Source organism: Chiloscyllium plagiosum, unplaced genomic scaffold, assembly GCF_037043375.1.
Source record: "Chiloscyllium plagiosum isolate Xiang-an unplaced genomic scaffold, Cpla_swu_hap1 HiC_scaffold_8, whole genome shotgun sequence".
NCBI classification, from domain to species: domain Eukaryota; kingdom Metazoa; phylum Chordata; class Chondrichthyes; order Orectolobiformes; family Hemiscylliidae; genus Chiloscyllium; species Chiloscyllium plagiosum.
In genome coordinates this window covers 5,954,835-5,977,113 of record NW_028270146.1, presented here as the reverse complement: position 1 = coordinate 5,977,113, position 22,279 = coordinate 5,954,835, and the positions used below count along the sequence as shown (strand labels likewise).

Here is a 22,279-nt window from a genome sequence, read left to right as displayed (position 1 = left end):
CAGGTTGCTGAGGGAGGCGCGAGAGGAAATAGCTAGGGCCCTGACAGATATCTTAGTAGCATCCTTAAATACAGGTGAGGTGCCAGCGGACTGGAGGGTTGCTCATGTTGTCCCCCTGAACAAGAAGGGTAGTAGGGATATTCCGGGTAACTACAGACCAGTGAGCCTGGCATCAGTGGTTGGGAAGTTGCTGGAGAAGGTACTGAGAGATAGGATCTATTTATATTTGGAAAAGAATGAGCTTATCAGTGACAGGCAACATGGGTTTGTGTGGGGGAGATCGTGCCTTACCAACTTAATAGAGTTCTTTGAGGAAGTGACCAAGTTGATAGATGAAGGAAGGGCTGTTGATGTCATATACATGGACTTTAGTAAGGCGTTTGATAAGGTTCCCCACTGTAGACTAATGGAGAAAGTGAAGTCACATGGTGTGCAGGGTGTCCGAGCTAGGTGGATAAAGAACTGGTTGAGCAACAGGAGACAGAGAGTAGTAGTTGAAGGGAGTTTCTCGAAGTGGAGAAAGGTGACCAGTGGTGTTCCACAGGGGTCAGTGTTGGGGTCACTGTTGTTTGTAATATACATAAATGATCTGGAAGAGGGCACTGTTGGTATGATCAGCAAGTTTGCAGATGACACGAAGATTGCTGGAGTAGCAGAAAGCATAAGGGACTGTCAGAGAATGCAGGAGGATATAGATAGACTGGAGAGTTGGGCAGAAAAGTGGCAGATGGCTTTCAATCCAGACAAATGTGAGGTGATGCATTTAGGCAAGTCTAATTCTAGAGCGAATTATACAATGAATGGAAGAGCCTTGGGAAAAGTTGATGAGCACAGAGACCTGAGAGTGCAGGTCCATTGTACCCTGAAGGTCGCTGCACGGGTGGATAGAGTGGTCACAAAGGCATATAATATGCTTGCCTTCATTGGACGGGATATTGAGTATAAGAGCTGGCAAGTCATGTTAAAATTGTACAAGACATTGGTTCGGCCGCATTTAGAATACTGTGTACAGTTCTGGTCGCCACATTACCAAAAGGATGTGGACACTTTGGAGAGGGTGTAGAGAAGGTTTACGAGGATGTTGCCTGGTATGGAAGGTGCTAGCTATGAAGAGAGGTTGAGTAGGTTAGGATTGTTTTCATTAGAAAAAAGGAGATTGAGGGGGGACCTGATTGAGGTTTACAAAATCATGAAGGGTATAGACAGGGTGGATAGAGACAAGCTTTTTCCCAGGGTCAGGGATTCAATAATGAGAAGTCATGCTATCAAGGTGAGAGGTGAAAAGTTTAAGGGGGATACACGCAGCAAGTACTTTACACAGAGGGTGGTAGGTGTCTGGAATGCGTTGCCAGCAGAGGTGGTAGAGGCAGGCACGGTAGATTCATTTAAGGTGCGTCTGGACAGATGCATGAGTAGGTGGGGAGCAGAGGGATACAGATGCTTAGGAATTGGGCGACAGGTTTAAACAGTACATTTGGATCGGCCCAGGCTTGGAGGGCTGAAGGGCCTGTTCCTGGGCTGTAAATTTTCTTTGTTCTTTGTTCACATTGCTGTGGGTCTGGAGTCATGTGCAGGCCCAGACCAGGTAAGGTTGGCAGATTCCTTCCCTAAAGGACATTAAGGTTTTCCCCCAATAATCAACAATGGGGTCATGGCCTTCGTTAGGACTCTTAATTCCAGATTTATATTGAATTAAAATTTCATCATCTGCTGTGATGGGATTCGCAGAACATTACCCGAGTCTCTGGATTAACGATGCAGTGATAATACCACCTCCCCAACCTTATAGAGGTTTAAAAATTATGAGGGGCATAGATAAGCGTCCATGCAATAAAAGCATGAGTGCTTTCCCTTCGGTGGGGAAGTTCCAAGATGAGGGGGCATATTTTTTTAAGGTGAAAGAAGAAAAATTTAAAAAGACTTGAGGGACAATGTGTTTTTACACAGAGAATGGTTCGTGTGTGGAATGAACTACCAGAGGAAGTGGTGGATGTAGGGTACAGTTACAATATTTAAACTACATTTGGATAAGTTCATGAATAGGAAGGGTTAGGAGGGATATGGTTCCCTAAATGATGGAACTAATTTAGTTTGAGATTATGGCATGATCTGCCCACGAGGCTGTTTCTGTGCTGGATGACTCTATGATGATTAGTTACATTCTCAAAGAATTTGCTCAGCATGAGTTCCCTTTTGTAAATCCATGCTGACTCTGTCCAATCTGCTTTCTAAGTGCTCAGCAATCAAATCTTTTATAATATCTCCACATTTTCCCCACTACCGATGTCAGACTCACTGGTCTATAATTCCCTGTTTTCTCTATCTCTCCCTTTCTAAATAAAAGGGTTACACTAGCTACCCTCCAAGCTACCCAGCAGCTGTTCCAGAGTCTGCAGAATCTTGGAAACAGATCACCAATCCATCCATTATGTTTAGGGACGTACCCTTCAGTACTCTGGGATGTAGATTACCAGGCCCTGGGGAAATCATTGGCCTTCGTCCATCAATTTCCTCAACACCATTTCCCCACTAAAGCAGAAACAAAAACAGAAATTGCTGGAAAAGCTCAGCCGTGCTGGTAGTGACTGTGGAGAGAAATCCGATTTAATGTTTAGGGTTGAGTGACCCCTCATCAGAACTGATGCAGATTTGCCTCACACTTAACCACGTCCTGCCCAACATTTTCAGGACATTTGGTAAAGCCGGAATCCTAACATACATTTGAATGGTCTACTATTTCTTTACTCCCCATCATAACCTCCCCTGTTACTGATTGTCTTTTCTGATTTGTTCCTCTTCACATAACCTCATTTACAATCAGTGTGTATATTCCCCCAAGTTTATTCCTGCACGTTCCCCTTTTAATTAATCTCTCTGTCCTCCTTTGCTGAAATCCAAACAACTCACGTCCTCAGCTCCACTGTCTTTTTGGTCAGTTTGTACACCCAGACCTCGTATTATCCCAAACTTCCCTCCCCAGCTGTGGCTGGGTCAGCTTTCCTGGTTTATTTTTGTGCCTGACCGTGGCTGGAGTTCTCTCATGCACTTTTTAAATGCTCGCCATTGACCCCCTGCTGTCATTCCTCTCAGTGTTGTTTCCCAATCGAGTGTAACCAACTTGCACATCATGTCATCATTGTTCCCTCTGGAAACCCTTAGGCAGCCTTTAAAATTAAATGATAATTATTCGAGGAGAAAGTGAGGGCTGCAGACGCTGGAGATCAGAGCTGAAGATGTGTTGCTGGAAAAGCGCAGCAGGTCAGGCAGCATCCAAGGAGCAGGAGAATCGACGTTTCGGGCATGAGCCCTTCTTCAGACGTCGATTCTCCTGCTCCTTGGATAATTATTCAAGGACAATTCTTCTCTGACTTCTGCGATATTAACCTTACAAACTATAAGTGAAGATCTTACAGATTAGAAGAGATAAATATAGTGTCCTCGCCCAATCAGCAGCATCCTCTTGCCCTGTGTCACTTTTTGACGCCCTTTAACCCCGAGATCTCACGCTACCTGCGTTCCAAGCTGGTTCAGTATAACGCTGCCTCAGGTGGAGGTGATGGTCTAGTGGCATCATCGCTGCACATAAAGGTAACGTGCTGAGGACCCAGGTTCAAATCCTGCCATACCAGATCATGGAGTAAAAATCTGCAATTAAGAATCTAATTATCAGAAAAACCCATCTGGGTCACTAATGTCGGTAAGGACAAGCCAGGGAACTATAGACCAGTGAGTCTGACCTCGGTGGTGGGCAAGTTGTTGGAAGGAATCCTGAGGGACAGGATATACATGTATTTGGAAAGGCAAGGACTGATTCAGGATAGTCAACATGGCTTTGTGCGTGGGAAATCATGTCTCACAAACTTAATTGAGTTTTTTGAAGAAGTAACAAATAGGATTGATGAGGGCAGAGTGGTAGTTGTGATCTATCTGGACTTCAGTAAGGCGTTCGACAAGGTTCACAATGGGAGACTAGTTAGCAAGGTTAGATCTCGTGGAATACAGGGAGAACTAGCCATTTGGATACAGAACTGGCTCAAAGGTAGAAGACAGAGGGTGTTGGTGGAGGGCTGTTTTTCAGACTGGAGGCCTGTGACCAGTGGAGTGCAACAAGGATCGGTGCTGGGCCCTCTACTTTTTGTCATTTACATAAATGATTTGGATGCGAGCATAAGAGGTACAGTTAGTAAGTTTGCAGATGACACCAAAATTGGAGGTGTGGTGGACAGCGAAGAGGGTTACCTCAGATTATAACAGGATCTGGACCAGATGGGCCAATGGGCTGAGAAGGGGCAGATGGAGTTTAATTCAGATAAATGCATTTTGGGAAAGCAAATCTTAGCAGGACTTATACACTTAATGGTAAGGTCCAGGGAGTGTTGCTGAACAAAGAGACCTTGGAGTGCAGGTTCATAGCTCCTTGAAAGTGGAGTCGCAGGTAGATAGGATAGTGAAGAAGGCGTTTGGCATGCTTTCCTTTATTGGTCAGAGTATTGAGTACAGGAGTTGGGAGGTCATGTTGTGGATGTACAGGACATTGGTTAGGCCACTGTTGGAATATTGCGTGCAATTCTGGTCTCCTTCCTATCGGAAAGATGTTGTGAAACTTGAAAGGGTTCAGAAAAGATTTACAAGGATGTTGCCAGGGTTGGAGGATTTGAGCTACAGGGAGAGGCTGAACAGGCTGGGGCTGTTTTCCCTGGAGCGTCGGAGGCTGAGGGGTGACCTTATAGAGGTTTACAAAATTATGAGGGACATGGATAGGGTAGTAAACCTAATGGGCAACATTTTCATGCAGCGGGTGAGACGTGTATGGATTGAGCTGCCAGAGGAAGTGGTGGAGGCTGGTACAATTACAGCATTTAAGAGGCATTTGGATGGGTATATGAATAGGGAGGGTTTGGAGGGATATGGGCCGGGTGCTGGCAAGTGGGACTAGATTGGGTTGGAATATCTGGTCGGCATGGACGGGTTGGACCGAAGGGTCTGTTTCCATGCTGTACATCTCTATGACTCTAAAGCTGCCATCCTTACCTGGTCTGGCCTACATGTGACTCCAGACCCACAGCAATGTGGTTGACTCTTAATGAGGGTTGGGCAATAAATGCTGGTCTTGCCAGTGATGCCCTCAGCCCGTGAGTGGAGTTTGATCAAAGGAGCTTCTTGCGACTTCATCGTGATGCTGACAGTGGGACACTTCCTGAGATGCTCCACGGTGGGTCACAGTTAGGACTGAGTCAATAAGAATTACTTTCTCTCAGAGGTTTGTGTCACTTTGGAAACTTCTGTCTCAGAAAGCTGGGTGGAGGGATTTATTAAACATTTTTAATGCAGATGTTAGTAAGTTATAGATGAAAGAGGGAGTAAAGGGCTGTGGGTGTCAATGGGAATGTGCAGTGTGTCTCACAGTGAGATCAGCTGAAATCTTATTGGTGGGCAGAGCTGCTAATTCATGTCTTTGTTGTTAATTACGTTATCACGGGCCAGTCTGTAGAAAGGTACAGAATGAGATAGGCTAACTGAGACTGAAAGGAGTGTTGACTGTAACAAAAGACTGGGAGTCATCTCTCGGGGCTGCTGTGAAATCATAAGGTCTTCACAGCCTGGTCGGTGTCAGCACCTTCTGAGCTAAGCCACAAGAAGGAAGCATTGCCTCAGAATGAGGAGTACAGCCCTCACCAATTCCCACATTAATCTCCACAGATTTGCATTTCAATAGCACCTTTCACACCAAACTCTTTCCAAACTATTAAAGATTTGTGCAGTGAGGTCACTTGGTTGAACAAGAAACGACGATTTTATTCAAACCCATTCCGTACGATCAATTGTTGAACTTTGTTATTTCAGTCTCCTCATGGAGATGTGGGGAATTCCAAATCTGATGATTCCCCTCCATTGGAAAGCCTGGTTAGCGATCCATAACCCAGGTTAAAATCTCCCCTAACACTGCCCCCACCAAACTCTCACAGGACAAGAAAAAAAAAATCAAAAAGTCAACCTGAAAGCCTGGTCTCCGAAGAGGAGCCAAAAGGAATATTTTTGATAAAATTATTGTAACAATGGTTTTGGTGACAAGAAGTGGAGGGGATGGTCATTTGGAGCAGGACGGATTGTGAGGATGAGACACAGATCAGCTCAGTCACTATCTCATTGAATATAGTCTCAAGCCTGATGGGCTGAGTGGACTCCTGGTTCCATATTGAGAAAGTGAGGGTGAAGGATATGGAGGGTGGGGGAGTGAGGGATTTGGAGGGTGGGGGATTTGGGAATGGGAGAACACAGCTGGGTCTCAGGATCTTGTCCCTGTTTGCACTCGTCTGTCGAAAGTGGAATTCCTTTGTTTCCCACAGAATCTGTCCTTCCCAAGATCCCACACTATGGCAGCAGGATGGGATGGGATGCTGCAGAAATTCCCGGGGGGAGGTTATTTATCAGCTGCAGGACTGTTTATAATTACAATGAAAAAAAAATAGCATCATAAAACTGTCTGAAATGATGTGCTCGAAAACAATATATTAAATTACAATGAAGTTATTTTATTTTAATAACCTATGTTATCCTTGGAACCACCCAGCCAAACTGTCTGCACTTAATTTTATATCACTCTGTTCTGAAGCCAAGCTTTTAACGATGAAATTTGCTGATGTTAGTCAGACTTAAACAGAGGACTCATGGACACAGATACAATCCATCAAACTCTGCCCTCACCATTCTCAGAGTCAACTGTCCCCATCAAACACTCCCAGGACAGGGACAGCACAGGGTTAGATACAGAGTAAAGCTGCCTCTACACTGTCCCCATCTACCACTCACAGTACAGGAACAGCACGGGGTTAGATACAGAGTAAAGCTGCCTCTACACTGTCCCCCCCATCAAACACTCACAGGTACAGGGACAGCACGGGGTTAGATACAGAGTAAAGCTCCCTCTACACTGTCCCCCCCATCAAACACTCCCAGGGACAGGAACAGCACAGGGTTAGATACAGAGTAAATCCCCATGCTCTCCCTAACACCGTGTATCAGTCTCAAACTAAGCCCACTATTTAATGCCCTCCCAATGGCTCCATGCCATTCCAATGTTACCAGGAGAGAGGTGAAGATGGGGGTGGGGAACGCAGTGAACAGCTGGGGTGACAGCAACATTACTGTAATGTACGTGTAATCTCACCCAATCCTCTTGTCTACTGCCTGAAACGAGCCAATGAGGTTCGAGACACTAAGCAGATAGAGTGGGTGCTTCAGCGCAGAGCATTCTGGATAATGTGTCTGCCATCACTGTGCATTTCCAGTCAGCACCAGGGTCTGAACGACAGAGAGGAAGGTGGTGCATGGTGATGTGATCCATGCTACATTCACAGTAGGTGATCTGAAGGGCAGGATCCTCTCTGTCGGAGCACAACGAGCTGTTCCTATGGTGTTACTATGGTGTGCACTGTGGGTCTCTGCCAATGGAGCCTTGGCTGACTTATCATTAACTGGTGCCTTCCTGTCACATCCTCTCCCCTCCCCCCACCCACCACCCCCTCCCACCTCCAACCCCCCCACCACCAGCACCACCCCCAACCCCAATATAAATACTCACAGGCTTGGAACGGACCAGGACAAAGATAAGGAGAGAAACCCAGGCAGAGAGGGAGAGATTAATGGGCTTTTCAGAATTTCATTACAGCAAACGGGAGGGTCGGTCCTGACTAATAGTAATTAAACTAGTGCAGATATCATTCCATCTTATACAATCCAGATGTTTAGCAATTCATCACAACCGATCATTTTCAAAGTGTTAATTGCAACATCCCTCCTCTCCTGAAGGGGCTGACTCTCACTGGGGTATGGGGTCTCCCTCTCTCTCCTGAAGGGGCTGACCCTCACTGGGGTACGGGGTCTCCCTCCCTCCCCTGAAGGGGCTGACTCTCACTGGGGTACGGGGTCCCCCTCCCCCTCCTGAAGGGGCTGACCCTCACTGGGGTACGGGGTCTCCCTCCCTCTCCTGAAGGGGCTGACCCTCACTGGGGTACGGGGTCCCCCTCCCTCCCCTGAAGGGGCTGACCCTCACTGGGGTAAGGGGTCCCCCTCCCTCTCCTGAAGGGGCTGACTCTCACTGTGGTACGGGGTCTCCCTCCCTCTCCCGAAGGGGCTGCCCCTCACTGGTGTACGGGGTCCCCCTCCCTCTCCCGAAGGGGCTGACCCTCACTGGGGTACGGGGTCCCCCTCCCTCTCCCGAAGGGACTGACCCTCACTGGCGTACGGGGTCCCCCTCCCTCTCCCGAAGGGGCTGACCCTCACTGGGGTACGGGGTCCCCCTCCCTCTCCTGAAGGGGCTGACTCTCACTGGGGTACGGGGTCCCCCTCCCTCTCCTGAAGGGGCTGACTCTCACTGGGGTACGGGGTCTCCCTCCCTCTCCTGAAGGGGCTGACTCTCACTGGGGTACGGGGTCTCCCTCCCTCTCCTGAAGTGGCTGACACTCACTGGGGTACGGGGTCCCCCTCCCTCTCCTGAAGGGACTGACTCTCACTGGGGTACGGGGTCCCTCTCCCTCTCCTGAAGGGGCTGACTCTCACTGGGGTACGGGGTCCCCCTCCCTCTCCCGAAGGGGCTGACCCTCACTGGGGTACGGGGTCCCCCTCCCTCTCCCGAAGGGGCTGACTCTCACTGGCGTACGGGGTCCCCCTCCCTCTCCCGAAGGGGCTGACCCTCACTGGGGTACGGGGTCTCCCTCCCTCTCCTGAAGGGGCTGACTCTCACTGGGGTACGGGGTCTCCCTCCCTCTCCTGAAGTGGCTGACACTCACTGGGGTACGGGGTCCCCCTCCCTCTCCTGAAGGGACTGACTCTCACTGGGGTACGGGGTCCCCCTCCCTCTCCTGAAGGGGCTGACTCTCACTGGGGTACGGGGTCCCCCTCCCTCTCCCGAAGGGGCTGACCCTCACTGGCGTACGGGGTCCCCCTCCCTCTCCCGAAGGGGCTGACCCTCACTGGGGTACGGGGTCCCTCTCCTCTCCTGAAGGAGCTGACCCTCACTGGGGTACGGGGTCCCCCTGACTCTCCTGAAGGGGCTGACCCTCACTGCGGTACAGGGTCCCCCTCCCTCTCCCGAAGGGGCTGACCCTCACTGGGGTACGGGGTCTCCCTCCCTCTCCTGAAGGGGCTGACCCTCACTGGGGTACGGGGTCCCCCTCCCTCTCCCGAAGGGGCTGACCCTCACTGGGGTACGGGGTCCCCCTGACTCTCCTGAAGGGGCTGACCCTCACTGCGGTACAGGGTCCCCCTCCCTCTCCCGAAGGGGCTGACCCTCACTGGCGTACGGGGTCCCCCTCCCTCTCCCGAAGGGGCTGACCCTCACTGGGGTACAGGGTCCCCCTCCCTCTCCCGAAGGGGCTGACCCTCACTGGGGTACGGGGTCTCCCTCCCTCTCCTGAAGGGGCTGACCCTCACTGGGGTACGGGGTCCCCTTCCCTCTCCCGAAGGGGCTGACTCTCACTGGGGTACGGGGTCCCTCTCCTCTCCTGAAGGAGCTGACTCTCACTGGGGTACGGGGTCCCCCTCCCTCTCCCGAAGGGGCTGACCCTCACTGGGGTACGGGGTCCCCTTCCCTCTACCGAAGGGGCTGACCCTCACTGGGGTACGGGGTCCCCCTCACTCTCCTGAAGGGGCTGACCCTCACTGGGGTACGGGGTCCCCCTCCCTCTCCCGAAGAGGCTGATCCTCACTGGAGTAAGGGGTCCCCCTCCCTCTCCTGAAGGGGCTGACCCTCACTGGGGTACGGGGTCCCCCTCCCTCTCCCGAAGGGGCTGATCCTCACTGGAGTAAGGGGTCCCCCTCACTCTCCTGAAGGGGCTGACCCTCACTGGGGTATGGGGTCCCCCTCCCTCTCCTGAAGGGGCTGACCCTCACTGGGGTATGGGGTCCCCCTCCCTCTCCTGAAGGGGCTGACCCTCACTGGGGAATAATGAGGGAATTCTGCGAGTAGTTTCTCAGTGAGTGGTATCAGTCTGATTGACCACTAACAGTGAAAGTTGCTTCATATGAGACGTGAGTTTGATCTGAAACATTTCTGCCTGAGCTGTGGGGGCTGCAGAGCTGTGTATTGGGTGCAGAGTGTGTGAGTCTGAAATTGTGGGAAATCCTGGTGGGTTCTGCCCCTGGGTCTTCAGGCCCAGCTGAGCTGAGGTGTGCAATGCAGAGTTTCACACTGAGCTGAGAGTTCACTCTTTCTTTACACAGGTATGTTCCCTCGCTCTGGAGTAACAGAGGAACATGAAAACAGGGAGAAGCTTCACAAGATCCTGGACACCATCACAGACACTTTAATCTGGTGCATGTCAAAGAGTGGAATCCCACCACAGCAGCAGGCCACTCGCCTGGCCCACCTACTCATGTTACTATCCCACATCAGGCATGCCAGGTACTCTTTACACAATCTCACGGCACCTCTCCCTGTGTAACTTCATCAGCTACTTTCGCCCACTACTGTCTTTCTCTCTCACACACACATTCATTCCCTCACTCTTTCTCTCTCACTCATTCTCTCACTCTTTCTCTCTCACTCAATCTCTCACTCTTTCTCTCCACATTCTCTATCTCTCTGTTTTACTCTCACTCTCTCCCTTTCTCCCCCCTCACTTCTAACATGCTCTCTCTCTATCTCTCTCTCTCTCTGTTTCTCAATTCTGCTCAGTACAGATGAGGCCCTTTAGCCATTTGAGTCTGTGTCTGTTTTGTTTCTGAGCAACAATCCAGTTATTCCAACTGCTGCGATCTATCTTTAGAAACTTGTGTTGATTACCCCAGTCCATAGAGTCATAGAGATGTACAGCATGGAAACAGACCCTTCGGTCCAACCCAGCCATGGCGACCAGATGTCCCAACCCAATCTAGTGGGTCCAGCCTTGATCACTGCATTCCAAATCGGACCCATTTGGTGAATACAAATGTGTTCCCTCGGGTTTCCTCTGCATATTTTGCCAATTCTCCTCACTCTGCTCTGCCACTGGTACCAAGTCTTCTTTCCCTTCCAGATGTTAAACAGCTCGACTACATCTGCTCCTAACTCCCTTTAACGGAAGGAGGCTGTTTATCAAACAGTGACTCCCTAACGCCGCTCACCCATCCCAGAAAGCGATAAAGCAAAACCTTCCCATCATCCCAATAAAGATGGGTGATCAGAATTGGACAAAAGGTTTCAGGATGCTCCTTTCGTCCAAGTCATTGATAAACAAATGGATTTGTGACCAGCCCTGACCCCTGTGACATTCCACATCCCACTGACCCGGGCTCTGCTGCTACTGTGCTCCCCAACACAGTCAGCTCTTAGCTTGGGCAGTCACCTTTTAGATTATCGTCGGCTTTTGGCCATGCAAATACACCTCACCTTCCCCAGTTTACCAAGCACATTACATTCTGAAAAAACTCTCAAGTCGTGCAACATTATTTCCTTTCAGAAATGAGTGAAATATGGAATCGAACAGCACAGAAACAGAACTTCTGTCCCAACTCGCCCACACTGACCAGGTGTCCCAAACTAAACTAGACCCATTTGCTAGCGTTTGGCCCATATCCCTCTAAACCCTTCCTATCCACGTCCACATCCAAATGTCTTTTAATTGTACCAGCCTCCACCACTTCCTGTGACAGCTCATTTCCCCCCCCCCCTCCCACACACACACACACACACCACTCTCTGTGTGAAAAGGTTGTCCCTTGGGTTCCTTTTAAATCTTCCCCTGCTCACAGGACTCCCCCACCCCAGGGAAAAGACCTTGTCTATTTATCCTATCCAAGCCCCTCGCGATTTTATAAACCTGTATAAGGTCACCCCTCAGCCTCCAATGCTCCAGGGAAAACAGCCCCAGCCTGTTGAGCCTCTCCCTGAAGCTCAAATCCTCCAACCGTGGCAACATCCTTGTAAATCTTTTCTGAACCCTTTCCTGTTAAATAACATCCTTCCGATAGAAGGACAGCAAGAATTGTAGGCAATACTTCAAATGTGGCCTTATTAATGTCTTGCAATATATGCTCTTGACCAATAAAGGGAAGCATACTAATCGCCCTCTTCACTATCCTACCTACCTGCGACTCCACTTTCAAGGAGCTATGAACCTGCACTCCAAGGTCCCTTTGTTCAGCGACACTCTTCAGGACTTTACCATTAAGTGTACAAGTCCTGCCCTGATTTACCTTTCCAAAATGCAGCCCCTCACATTTATCTAAATTAAACTCCATCTGCCACTTCTCAGCCCATTGGCCCAGTTGATCAAGATCCCGTTGTAATCTTAGATAACCTTCTTCACTGTTCAGTATGTCACCAATTTTGGTGTCACCCACAAACTTACTAACCATATTCTCACCCAAATCCTTTACCTAAATGACAAACAACCGTGAAGCTGCACCAATCCTTGCAACATGCCAGAAGCCTCCGGCCTGAACAAAAATCCTCTACCACCACTTTCTATCTCCCACCAGCAAGCCATTTTGTATCCATTTGGGTAGCTCTCCCTGAATATCATGTGATCTAACTCGACTAACCAGTTTACCGTGTGGAACCTTGTCAAAGGCCTTGCAAAAGTCCAATGAATACAGTCCCAATGGATCCAATCTCTCTTCATACATCAGCGCTACCATCCCTGGAATCAGTCTGGTAAATTGATTAGTCTGGGAATGGAAAGGGAACAGGTGGGTAGTGTAGGGATCCCCTGTGGCCGTTCCCCTCAATAACAGGTATACCGTTTTGGATACTTTTGGGGGGGGGGGGGGCAGCGTACCAGGGTAAGCCATGGGGTACAGGTCTCTGACACAAAGCCTGTTGCTCAGGAGGGACGGGGGAAGAGGAGCAGAGCATTAGTCATTGGGGACTCCATAGTTAGGGGGACAGACAGGGAGTTCTGTGGGGACGAGAGAGACTCACGGTTGGTGTGTTGCCTCCCAGGTGCCAGGGTTCATGATGTCTCTGATCGTGTTTTTGGGATCCTTGAAGGGGAGTGGGAGGGGGAGCAGCCCCAAGTCGTGGTCCACATAGACACCAACGACACAGGTAGGAAGAGAGATGGGATTTAAGGCAGAAATTCAGGGAGCTAGGGTGGAAGCTTGGAGCTAGGACAAACAGAGTTGTGCTAGCGAGGTGAGGAACAGGGAGAGAGAGGAGTTGAACCTGTGGCTACAGGGATGGTGCAGGAGGGAAGGTTTTGGACTCTTGGATAATTGGTGCTCTTCTGAACCAGAGGGGTACCAACATCCTTGGGGGGAAATTTGCTGATGCTATTTGGGAGGGTTTAAACTAATGCAGCAGGGGGATGGGAGCCTGAGTGTAGTCCCAGTGTCCAGGAGGTTGAGAGTACTGAGGTCAGAAGTATGGTTTCAAGGTCACAGGAGTGCACCGGCAAGCAGGAAGGTGGTTTGAAGTGTGTCTACTTCAACACCAGGATCATCTGGAATAAGGTAGGTAAACTTGCAGCATGGGTTGGTATCTGGGACTTCGCTATTGTGGCCATTTCGGAGACATGGACAGAGCAGGGACAGGAATGGTTGTTGCAGGTTCTGGGATTTAGATGTTTCAGTAAGAACAGAGAAGATGGTAAAAGAGGGGGAGGTGTGGCACTGTTAGTCAAGGACAGTATTACGGTGGCAGAAAGGACGTTTGAGAACTTGTCTACTGAGGTATATGGGCTGAGATTAGAAACAAGAAAGGAGAGGTCACTCTGTTGGGAGTTTTCTATAGGCCTCTGAATAGTTCCAGAGATGTAGAGGAAAGGATAGCAAAGATGATTCTCGATAGGAGCGAGAGCGACAGGGTAGTTGTTATGGGGTCTTTAACTTTCCAAATATTGACTGGGAATACTATAGTTCAAGTACTTTAGATGGGTCAGTTTTGTCCAGTGTGTGCAGGAGAGTTTCCTGACACTGTATGTAGACAGGCCTACAAGGGGCGAAGCCACATTAGATTTGGTACTGGGTAATGAACCCAGCCAGGTGTTAGACTTGGAGGAAGGTGAGCACTTTGGTGATAGTGATCACAATTAGGTTGTGTTTACTTTAGCGATGAAAAGGGATAGGTATATACCGCAGGGCAAGAGTTACAGCTGGGGAAAAGGCAATTATGATGTGATTAGGCAAGATTTAGGATGCAAAGGATGAGGAATGAAACTGCAGGGGATGGGCACAATTGAAATGTGGAGCTTATTCAAGGAACAGCTACTGCATGACCTTGATAAGTATGTGGTCGAGGAAGTGGTCAGGCGAGGGAGCCGTGGTTTACTAAGGAAGTTGAATCTCTTGTCAAAAGGAAGAAGGAGGTTTATGTTAGGATGAGATGTGAAGGCTCAGTTGGGGCACTTGAGAGTTACAAGGTAGCCAGGAAAGACCTAAAGAGAGAGCTAAGAAGAGCCAAGAGGGGACATGAGACGTCGTTGGCAGATAGGATCAAGGAAAACCCTAAAGCTTTCTATAGTTATATAAGGAATAAAGGAATGACTAGAGTAAGATTAGGGCCAGAGTTGAAAAGTGTGGTGCTGGAAAAGCGCAGCAGGCCAGGCAGCATCCAAGGAGTAGGAGAATCGACGTTTCGGGCATAAGCCCTTCAGGGGCTTCCTGAAGAAGGGCTTATGCCCGAAACGTCGATTCTCCTACTCCTTGGATGCTGCCTGGCCTGCTGCGCTTTTCCAGCACCACACTTTTCAACTCTGGTCTCCAGCATCTGCAGTCCTCACTTTCTCCTAAGATTAGGGCTAATCAAGGATAGTAGTGGGAGTCCAAGGAGATAGGAAAAAGACAATGTTGTCGAGGAGAATACTGAGACACCGGCTACTAGACTGGATGGGAGTGAGGTTCACAAGGAGGAGGTGTTAGCAATTCTGGAAAGTGTGAAAATAGATAAGTCCCCTGGCCAGATGGGATTTATCCCAGGATTGTCTGGGAAGCCAGGGAGGAGATTGCCGAGCCTTTGGCTTTGATCTTTATGTCGTCATTGTCTACAGGAATAGTGCCAGAAGACTGGAGGATAGCAAATGTTGTTCCCTTGTTTAAGCAGGGGAGTAGAGACAACCCTGGTAATTATAGACCAGTGAGCCTTACTTTGGTTGTGGGTAAAGTGTTGGAAAGGATTATAAGAGATAGGATTCATAATCATCTAGAAAGGAATAAGTTGATTAGGGGTAGTTAACGTGGTTTTGCGAAGGGTAGGTCGTGCCTCACAAACCTTATTGAGTCCTTTGAGAAGGTGACCAAACAGGTAGATGAGGGTAAAGTGGTTGATGTGGTGTATATGGATTTCAGTAAGGGGTTTGATAAAGTTCCTCATGGTAGGCTATTGCAGAAAATACGGAGGCGTGGGACTGAGGGTGATTTAGTGGTTGGGATCAGTAATTAGCTTGCTGAAAGAAGACAGAGAGTGGTGGTTGATGGGAAACATTCATCCTGGAGTTCAGTTACGAGTGGTGTGCTGCAAAGATCTGTTTTGGGGCCACTGCTATTTGTCATTTTTATAAATGATCTGGATGAGGGCGTAGAAGGATGGATTAGTAAGTTTGCAGATGGCACTAGAGTTTGCGGTAGAGTTGTGGACAGTGCCGAAGGATGTTGCAGGTTACAGAGAGACGTAGATAAGCTGCAGAGCTGGGCTGAGAGGTGGCAAATGGAGTTTAATGTGGAAAAGTGTGAGGTGATTCACTTTGGAAGGAGTAACAGGAATACAGAGTACTGGGCTAATGGTAAGATCCTGGGTAGTGTGGAAACCTCAGTGCCCATGTACATAGATCCCTGAAAGTTGCCACCCAGGTTGATAGGGTGATTAAGAAGGCATACGGTGTGTTAGTTTTATTGGTAGAGGGACTGAGTTTCAGAGCCGTGAGGTCATGCTGCAGCTGTACAAAATTCTGGTGTGGCTGCCTTGGAGTATTGTGTACAGTTCTGGTCATTATAGGAAGGGTGGGATAGCTTTGGGAAAGGGTTCAGAGAAGATTTACTAGGGTGTTGCCTGGTATGGAGGGAAGGTCTTATTCCTGACAGACCTATAAAAAGCTTTAGAGTTTTCCTTGATCCTACCTACCAAAGACTTCTCATGTCCCCTCCTGGCTCTTCAGGTCCTTCCTGACTAACTTGTATTTCTCAAGCACCCAAGCTGAACCTTCATATCTCAGGATGACCTCTCCTTTCCTGATTTCCCATGGCCAACCCACCGAACCTGCATGTCTTCAGACTGTGGAGGAAACCCATACACGGGGAGACTGTGTAAACTCCATACAGACCCGAGGCTGGAATCGAACCCAGGTCCGTGGTGCTGTGAGGCAGCAGCGCTCCCCACTGAGCCACCATACCAGCCAGCACAGTTTACTGTCCCTTCACAAAACCACGTAGACCCTGTCTGATTGTTTTGTTGACCAACTACCCAAGTTTCCTGCTTTGTGTCTCCCTCCCTCCCTCCTCCTCTCCCTCTCTCTATCCTTCCCTTCATCCCTTCTTAAATGGAGATGTTTCATGCATGAAGAGCAGTCGATCAAGTCCGAGGGTTTGCTGACCTTCAGTTTTCCTGGTTCCTTGGTCTCTAATGATTGTTTTAAACTTCTCTATTTTTAGTGCCTACATTCTGTGATGTTTTTGTGAAGTTTGATGTGTGTACTGTGAAGACAAATACAAAATATTTGTTCAAAATCTGATCATCAATTCCTAAATCCCATCAGCAAAGAGACCAGTGTTCATTTTAGCTACTCTCTTCCTTTCCATATCTATGTAGAAGTTTCACCTTTATGTTTTTATAGTTATTGCTAGTTTAACCTGTCAATCTATTTTATCCTCCTTTATTTCTTAGTTATCCATGGGACAGTAACTATAGTGATCCTGTATCATGTGACCCTGAGTGTACCTTGTTCCATCTCCCCTTCACTTTCTGTCGTTTCTGTTACAGTAACAAAGGTATGGAACACCTTTACAGCATGAAGTGTAAGAACATGGTGCCCTTCTATGACCTGCTGCTCGAGATGCTCGATGCCCATGTCATCTACAGCCGCAGAAAGCCATCGGATGATCACATCTGCAACCAATCAAAGCCTGACAACCTCTGACCTTTGTCCCATTCTTCCTCCTTCCCTCTTTCCCAATCTCCCGCCAATTCACTCAACCACAAGAAAATAAACGCAATGGGCAGGGGTAGCCGCTGGTTGGAGGGTGGGTATCGAGGACAGAGGGGAGGGGAAGAGTAAATGCCACCCATCAACTGCGTTTTATATCTTTGCCTGTTCCCAAACCCATTCCCCTCCACCACCTGGTGCTGCCTCCCATCCCTCCCTCAGGGGCGGAGGCTGTTGATTGGCTGTTAGGTTTTGGGGAAACCTCCCGCAGGTACCAGGCAAGGTGCCCCCATGCTCAGGTATCGAACCTTTCCCCTGTCTGGCTGCACAGGGCCAGGGCAGGGGCAACACAATGGGCAGAAGAGACTCCTCTGTCCAAATCAATGTCCCAATGGGCCACTGTCCTGGGCAAATAAAACCAATGTGGCCTGGGGTCAGAGAGCGTGGCCTGGGGTCAGAGAGTGTGGCCTGGGGTCATAGAGCGTGGCCTGGGGTCAGAGAGCGTGGCCTGGGGTCAGAGGGTGTGGCCGGAGTCAGAGAGTGTGGCTGGGAGTCAGAGAGTGTGGCCGGAGTCAGAGAGTGTGGCCTGGGTCAGAGAGCATGGCCTGGGTCAGAGAGCGTGGCCTGGGTCAGAGAGCGTGGCCGGGGGTCAGAGAGCGTGGCCGGGGATCAGAGAGCGTGGCCGGGGATCAGAGAGCGTGGCCGGGGATCAGAGAGTGTGGCCGGGGGTCAGAGAGTGTGGCCGGGGGTCAGAGAGCGTGGCCTGGGTCAGAGAGCGTGGCCGGGGGTCAGAGAGCGTGGCCGGGGGTCAGAGAGTGTGGCCTGGGTTAGAGAGCGTGGCCGGGGGTCAGAGAGCGTGGCCGGGGGTCAGAGAGTGTGGCCTGGGTCAGAGAGTGTGGCCGGGGGTCAGAGAGCGTGGCCGGGGGTCAGAGAGCGTGGCCGGGGGTCAGAGAGCGTGGCCGGAGTCAGAGAGTGTGGCCGGAGACAGAGAGTGTGGCCGGGGGTCAGAGAGCGTGGCCTGGGTCAGAGAGCGTGGCCGGGGGTCAGAGAGTGTGGCCGGGGGTCAGAGAGCGTGGCCGGGGGTCAGAGAGCGTGGCCGGAGACAGAGAGCGTGGCCGGGGGTCAGAGAGCGTGGCCGGGGGTCAGAGAGCGTGGCCGGGGGTCAGAGAGCGTGGCCGGAGACAGAGAGCGTGGCCGGGGGTCAGAGAGTGTGGCCGGGGGTCAGAGAGGGTGGCCTGGGTCAGAGAGCGTGGCCGGGGGTCAGAGAGCGTGGCCGGGAGTCAGAGAGCGTGGCCGGGGGTCAGAGAGCGTGGCCGGGGGTCAGAGCGTGGCCGGGGGTCAGAGAGCGTAGCCGGGGGTCAGAGAGTGTGGCCTGGGTCAGAGAGCGTGGCCTGGGTCAGAGAGCGTGGCCGGGGGTCAGAGAGCGTGGCCGGGGGTCAGAGAGCGTGGCCGGGGGTCAGAGAGTGTGGCAAGGGGTCAGAGAGTGTGGCCGGGGGTCAGAGAGCGTGGCCGGGGGTCAGAGAGTGTGGCCGGGGGTCAGAGAGTGTGGCCTGGGTTAGAGAGCGTGGCCGGGGGTCAGAGAGCGTGGCAGGGGGTCAGAGAGTGTGGCCTGGGTCAGAGAGTGTGGCCGGGGGTCAGAGAGCGTGGCCGGGGGTCAGAGAGCGTGGCCGGGGGTCAGAGAGCGTGGCCGGAGTCAGAGAGTGTGGCCAGAGACAGAGAGTGTGGCCGGGGGTCAGAGAGCGTGGCCGGGGGTCAGAGAGTGTGGCCGGGGGTCAGAGAGTGTGGCCGGGGGTCAGAGAGCGTGGCCGGGGGTCAGAGAGCGTGGCCGGAGACAGAGAGCGTGGCCGGAGTCAGAGAGCGTGGCCGGGGGTCAGAGAGCGTGGCCGGGGGTCAGAGAGCGTGGCCGGAGACAGAGAGCGTGGCCGGGGGTCAGAGAGTGTGGCCGGGGGTCAGAGAGGGTGGCCTGGGTCAGAGAGCGTGGCCGGGGGTCAGAGAGCATGGCCGGGAGTCAGAGAGCGTGGCCGGGGGTCAGAGAGCGTGGCCGGGGGTCAGAGCGTGGCCGGGGGTCAGAGAGCGTAGCCGGGGGTCAGAGAGTGTGGCCTGGGTCAGAGAGCGTGGCCTGGGTCAGAGAGCGTGGCCGGGGGTCAGAGAGCGTGGCCGGGGGTCAGAGAGCGTGGCCGGGGGTCAGAGAGTGTGGCCTGGGTCTGAGAGTGTGGCCTGGGTCAGAGAGCGTGGCCGGGGGTCAGAGAGCGTGGCCTGGGTCAGAGAGCGTGGCCGGGGGTCAGAGAGCGTGGCCGGAGTCAGAGAGTGTGGCCGGAGACAGAGAGTGTGGCCGGGGGTCAGAGAGTGTGGCCGGGGGTCAGAGAGCGTGGCCGGGGGTCAGAGAGCGTGGCCGGAGTCAGAGAGCGTGGCCGGGGGTCAGAGAGCGTGGCCGGGGGTCAGAGAGCGTGGCCGGGGGTCAGAGAGCGTGGCCGGAGACAGAGAGCATGGCCGGGGGTCAGAGAGTGTGGCCGGGGGTCAGAGAGGGTGGCCTGGGTCAGAGAGCGTGGCCGGGGGTCAGAGAGCGTGGCCGGGAGTCAGAGAGCGTGGCCGGGGGTCAGAGAGCGTGGCCGGGGGTCAGAGAGTGTGGCCTGGGTCAGAGAGCGTGGCCTGGGTCAGAGAGCGTGGCCGGGGGTCAGAGAGCGTGGCCGGGGGTCAGAGAGTGTGGCCGGGGGTCAGAGAGTGTGGCCGGGGGTCAGAGAGTGTGGCCTGGGGTCAGAGAGCGTGGCCGGGGGTCAGAGAGTGTGGCCGGGGGTCAGAGAGTGTGGCCTGGGTTAGAGAGCGTGGCCGGGGGTCAGAGAGCGTGGCCGGGGGTCAGAGAGTGTGGCCTGGGTCAGAGAGTGTGGCCGGGGGTCAGAGAGCGTGGCCGGGGGTCAGAGAGCGTGGCCGGGGGTCAGAGAGCGTGGCCGGAGTCAGAGAGTGTGGCCAGAGACAGAGAGTGTGGCCGGGGGTCAGAGAGCGTGGCCGGGGGTCAGAGAGTGTGGCCGGGGGTCAGAGAGCGTGGCCGGGGGTCAGAGAGCGTGGCCAGAGACAGAGAGCGTGGCCGGGGGTCAGAGAGCGTGGCCGGGGGTCAGAGAGCGTGGCCGGAGACAGAGAGCGTGGCCGGGGGTCAGAGAGTGTGGCCGGGGGTCAGAGAGGGTGGCCTGGGTCAGAGAGCGTGGCCGGGGGTCAGAGAGCGTGGCCGGGAGTCAGAGAGCGTGGCCGGGGGTCAGAGAGCGTGGCCGGGGGTCAGAGCGTGGCCGGGGGTCAGAGAGCGTAGCCGGGGGTCAGAGAGTGTGGCCTGGGTCAGAGAGCGTGGCCTGGGTCAGAGAGCGTGGCCGGGGGTCAGAGAGCGTGGCCGGGGGTCAGAGAGCGTGGCCGGGGGTCAGAGAGTGTGGCCTGGGTCTGAGAGTGTGGCCTGGGTCAGAGAGCGTGGCCGGGGGTCAGAGAGCGTGGCCTGGGTCAGAGAGCGTGGCCGGGGGTCAGAGAGTGTGGCCTGGGTCAGAGAGTGTGGCCTGGGTCAGAGAGCGTGGCCGGGGGTCAGAGAGTGTGGCCTGGGTTAGAGAGTGTGGCCTGGGTCAGAGAGTGTGGCCTGGGTTAGAGAGCGTAGCCTGCGTCAGAGAGTGTGGCCGGAGGTCAGAGAGCGTGGCCGGGGGTCAGAGAGTGTGGCCGGGAGTCAGAGAACGTGGCCTGGGTCAGAGAGCGTGGCCGGGGGTCAGAGAGCGTGGCCTGGGTCAGAGAGCGTGGCCGGGGGTCAGAGAGTGTGGCCTGGGTCAGAGAGCGTGGCTGGGGGTCAGAGAGCGTGGCCGGAGTCAGAGAGCGTGGCCGGGGGTCAGAGAGTGTGGCCGGGGGTCAGAGAGTGTGGCCTGGGTTAGAGAGCGTAGCCTGCGTCAGAGAGTGTGGCCGGAGGTCAGAGAGCGTGGCCGGGGGTCAGAGAGTGTGGCCGGGAGTCAGAGAGCGTAGCCTGCGTCAGAGAGCGTGGCCGGGGGTCAGAGTGCGTGGCCGGGAGTCAGAGAGTGTGGCCTGGGTCAGAGCGCGTGGCCGGGGGTCAGAGAGCGTGGCCGGGAGTCAGAGAGTGTGGCCTGGGTCAGAGAGCGTGGCCGGGGGTCAGAGAGCGTAGCCGGGGGTCAGAGAGCGTAGCCGGGGGTCAGAGAGCGTGGCCGGGTGTCAGAGAGTGTGGCCTGGGTCAGAGAGCGTGGCCGGGGGTCAGAGAGCGTGGCCGGGAGTCAGAGAGTGTGGCCTGGGTCAGAGAGCGTGGCCGGGGGTCAGAGAGCGTGGCCTGGGTCAGAGAGTGTGGCCTGGGTCAGAGAGCGTGGCCGGAGTCAGAGAGCGTGGCCGGGGGTCAGAGAGCGTGGCCGGGGGTCAGAGAGTGTGGCCGGGGGTCAGAGAGTGTGGCCGGGGGTCAGAGAGTGTGGCCTGGGTTAGAGAGCGTAGCCTGCGTCAGAGAGCGTGGCCGGGGGTCAGAGAGTGTGGCCGGGAGTCAGAGAGCGTAGCCTGCGTCAGAGAGCGTGGCCGGGGGTCAGAGAGCGTGGCCGGGGGTCAGAGAGCGTGGCCGGGAGTCAGAGAGCGTGGCCGGGAGTCAGAGAGTGTGGCCTGGGTCAGAGAGCGTGGCCGGGGGTCAGAGAGCGTGGCCTGGGTCAGAGAGTGTGGCCTGGGTCAGAGCGCGTGGCCGGGGGTCAGAGAGCGTGGCCGGGGGTCAGAGAGTGTGGCCTGGGTCAGAGAGTGAGGCCGGGGATCAGAGAGCGTGGCCGGGGGTCAGAGAGCGTGGCCTGGGTCAGAGAGCGTGGCCTGGGTCAGAGAGTGAGGCCGGGGTTCAGAGAGCGTGGCCGGGGGTCAGAGAGCGTGGCCGGGGGTCAGAGAGCGTGGCCTGGGTCAGAGAGTGAGGCCGGGGGTCAGAGAGCGTGGCCGGGGGTCAGAGAGCGTGGCCGAGGGTCAGAGAGCGTGGCCGGGGGTCAGAGAGCGTGGCCGGGGGTCAGAGAACGTGGCCGGGGGTCAGAGAGCGTGCCCGGGGGTCAGAGAGCATGGCCGGGGGTCAGAGAGCGTGGCCGGGGGTCAGAGAACGTGGCTGGGGGTCAGAGAGCGTGGCCGGAGTCAGGGTTGGACAGTGTGGTTGGGGTCAGGGGACAAGATCATGGAGTTGGACAGCACTGTCTGCAATATAACCTCCATTCTCCAGGTCGCAAGGTGAGGCCATCAGCTTTTGTTCA

The 22,279-nt window shown here is 53.5% G+C and overlaps 1 protein-coding gene across 3 annotated transcripts in view; it reads left to right on the top strand.

Annotated features, from left to right (window-relative positions):
* esr2a (estrogen receptor 2a) overlaps positions 1-17,692 on the top strand; it is a 402,250-nt gene extending 384,558 nt beyond the window's left edge. For all 3 annotated transcript variants that reach the window (XM_087989559.1, XM_087989560.1, XM_087989561.1), the window contains exons 8-9: positions 10,222-10,402; positions 16,892-17,692. In XM_087989559.1, coding sequence (XP_087845685.1) covers positions 10,222-10,402; positions 16,892-17,048 — 338 coding nt within the window. In that variant the 3' untranslated portion in view covers positions 17,049-17,692. The remainder of the gene's footprint in view (positions 1-10,221; positions 10,403-16,891) is intronic.
* Positions 17,693-22,279: the final 4,587 nt, after the last annotated feature.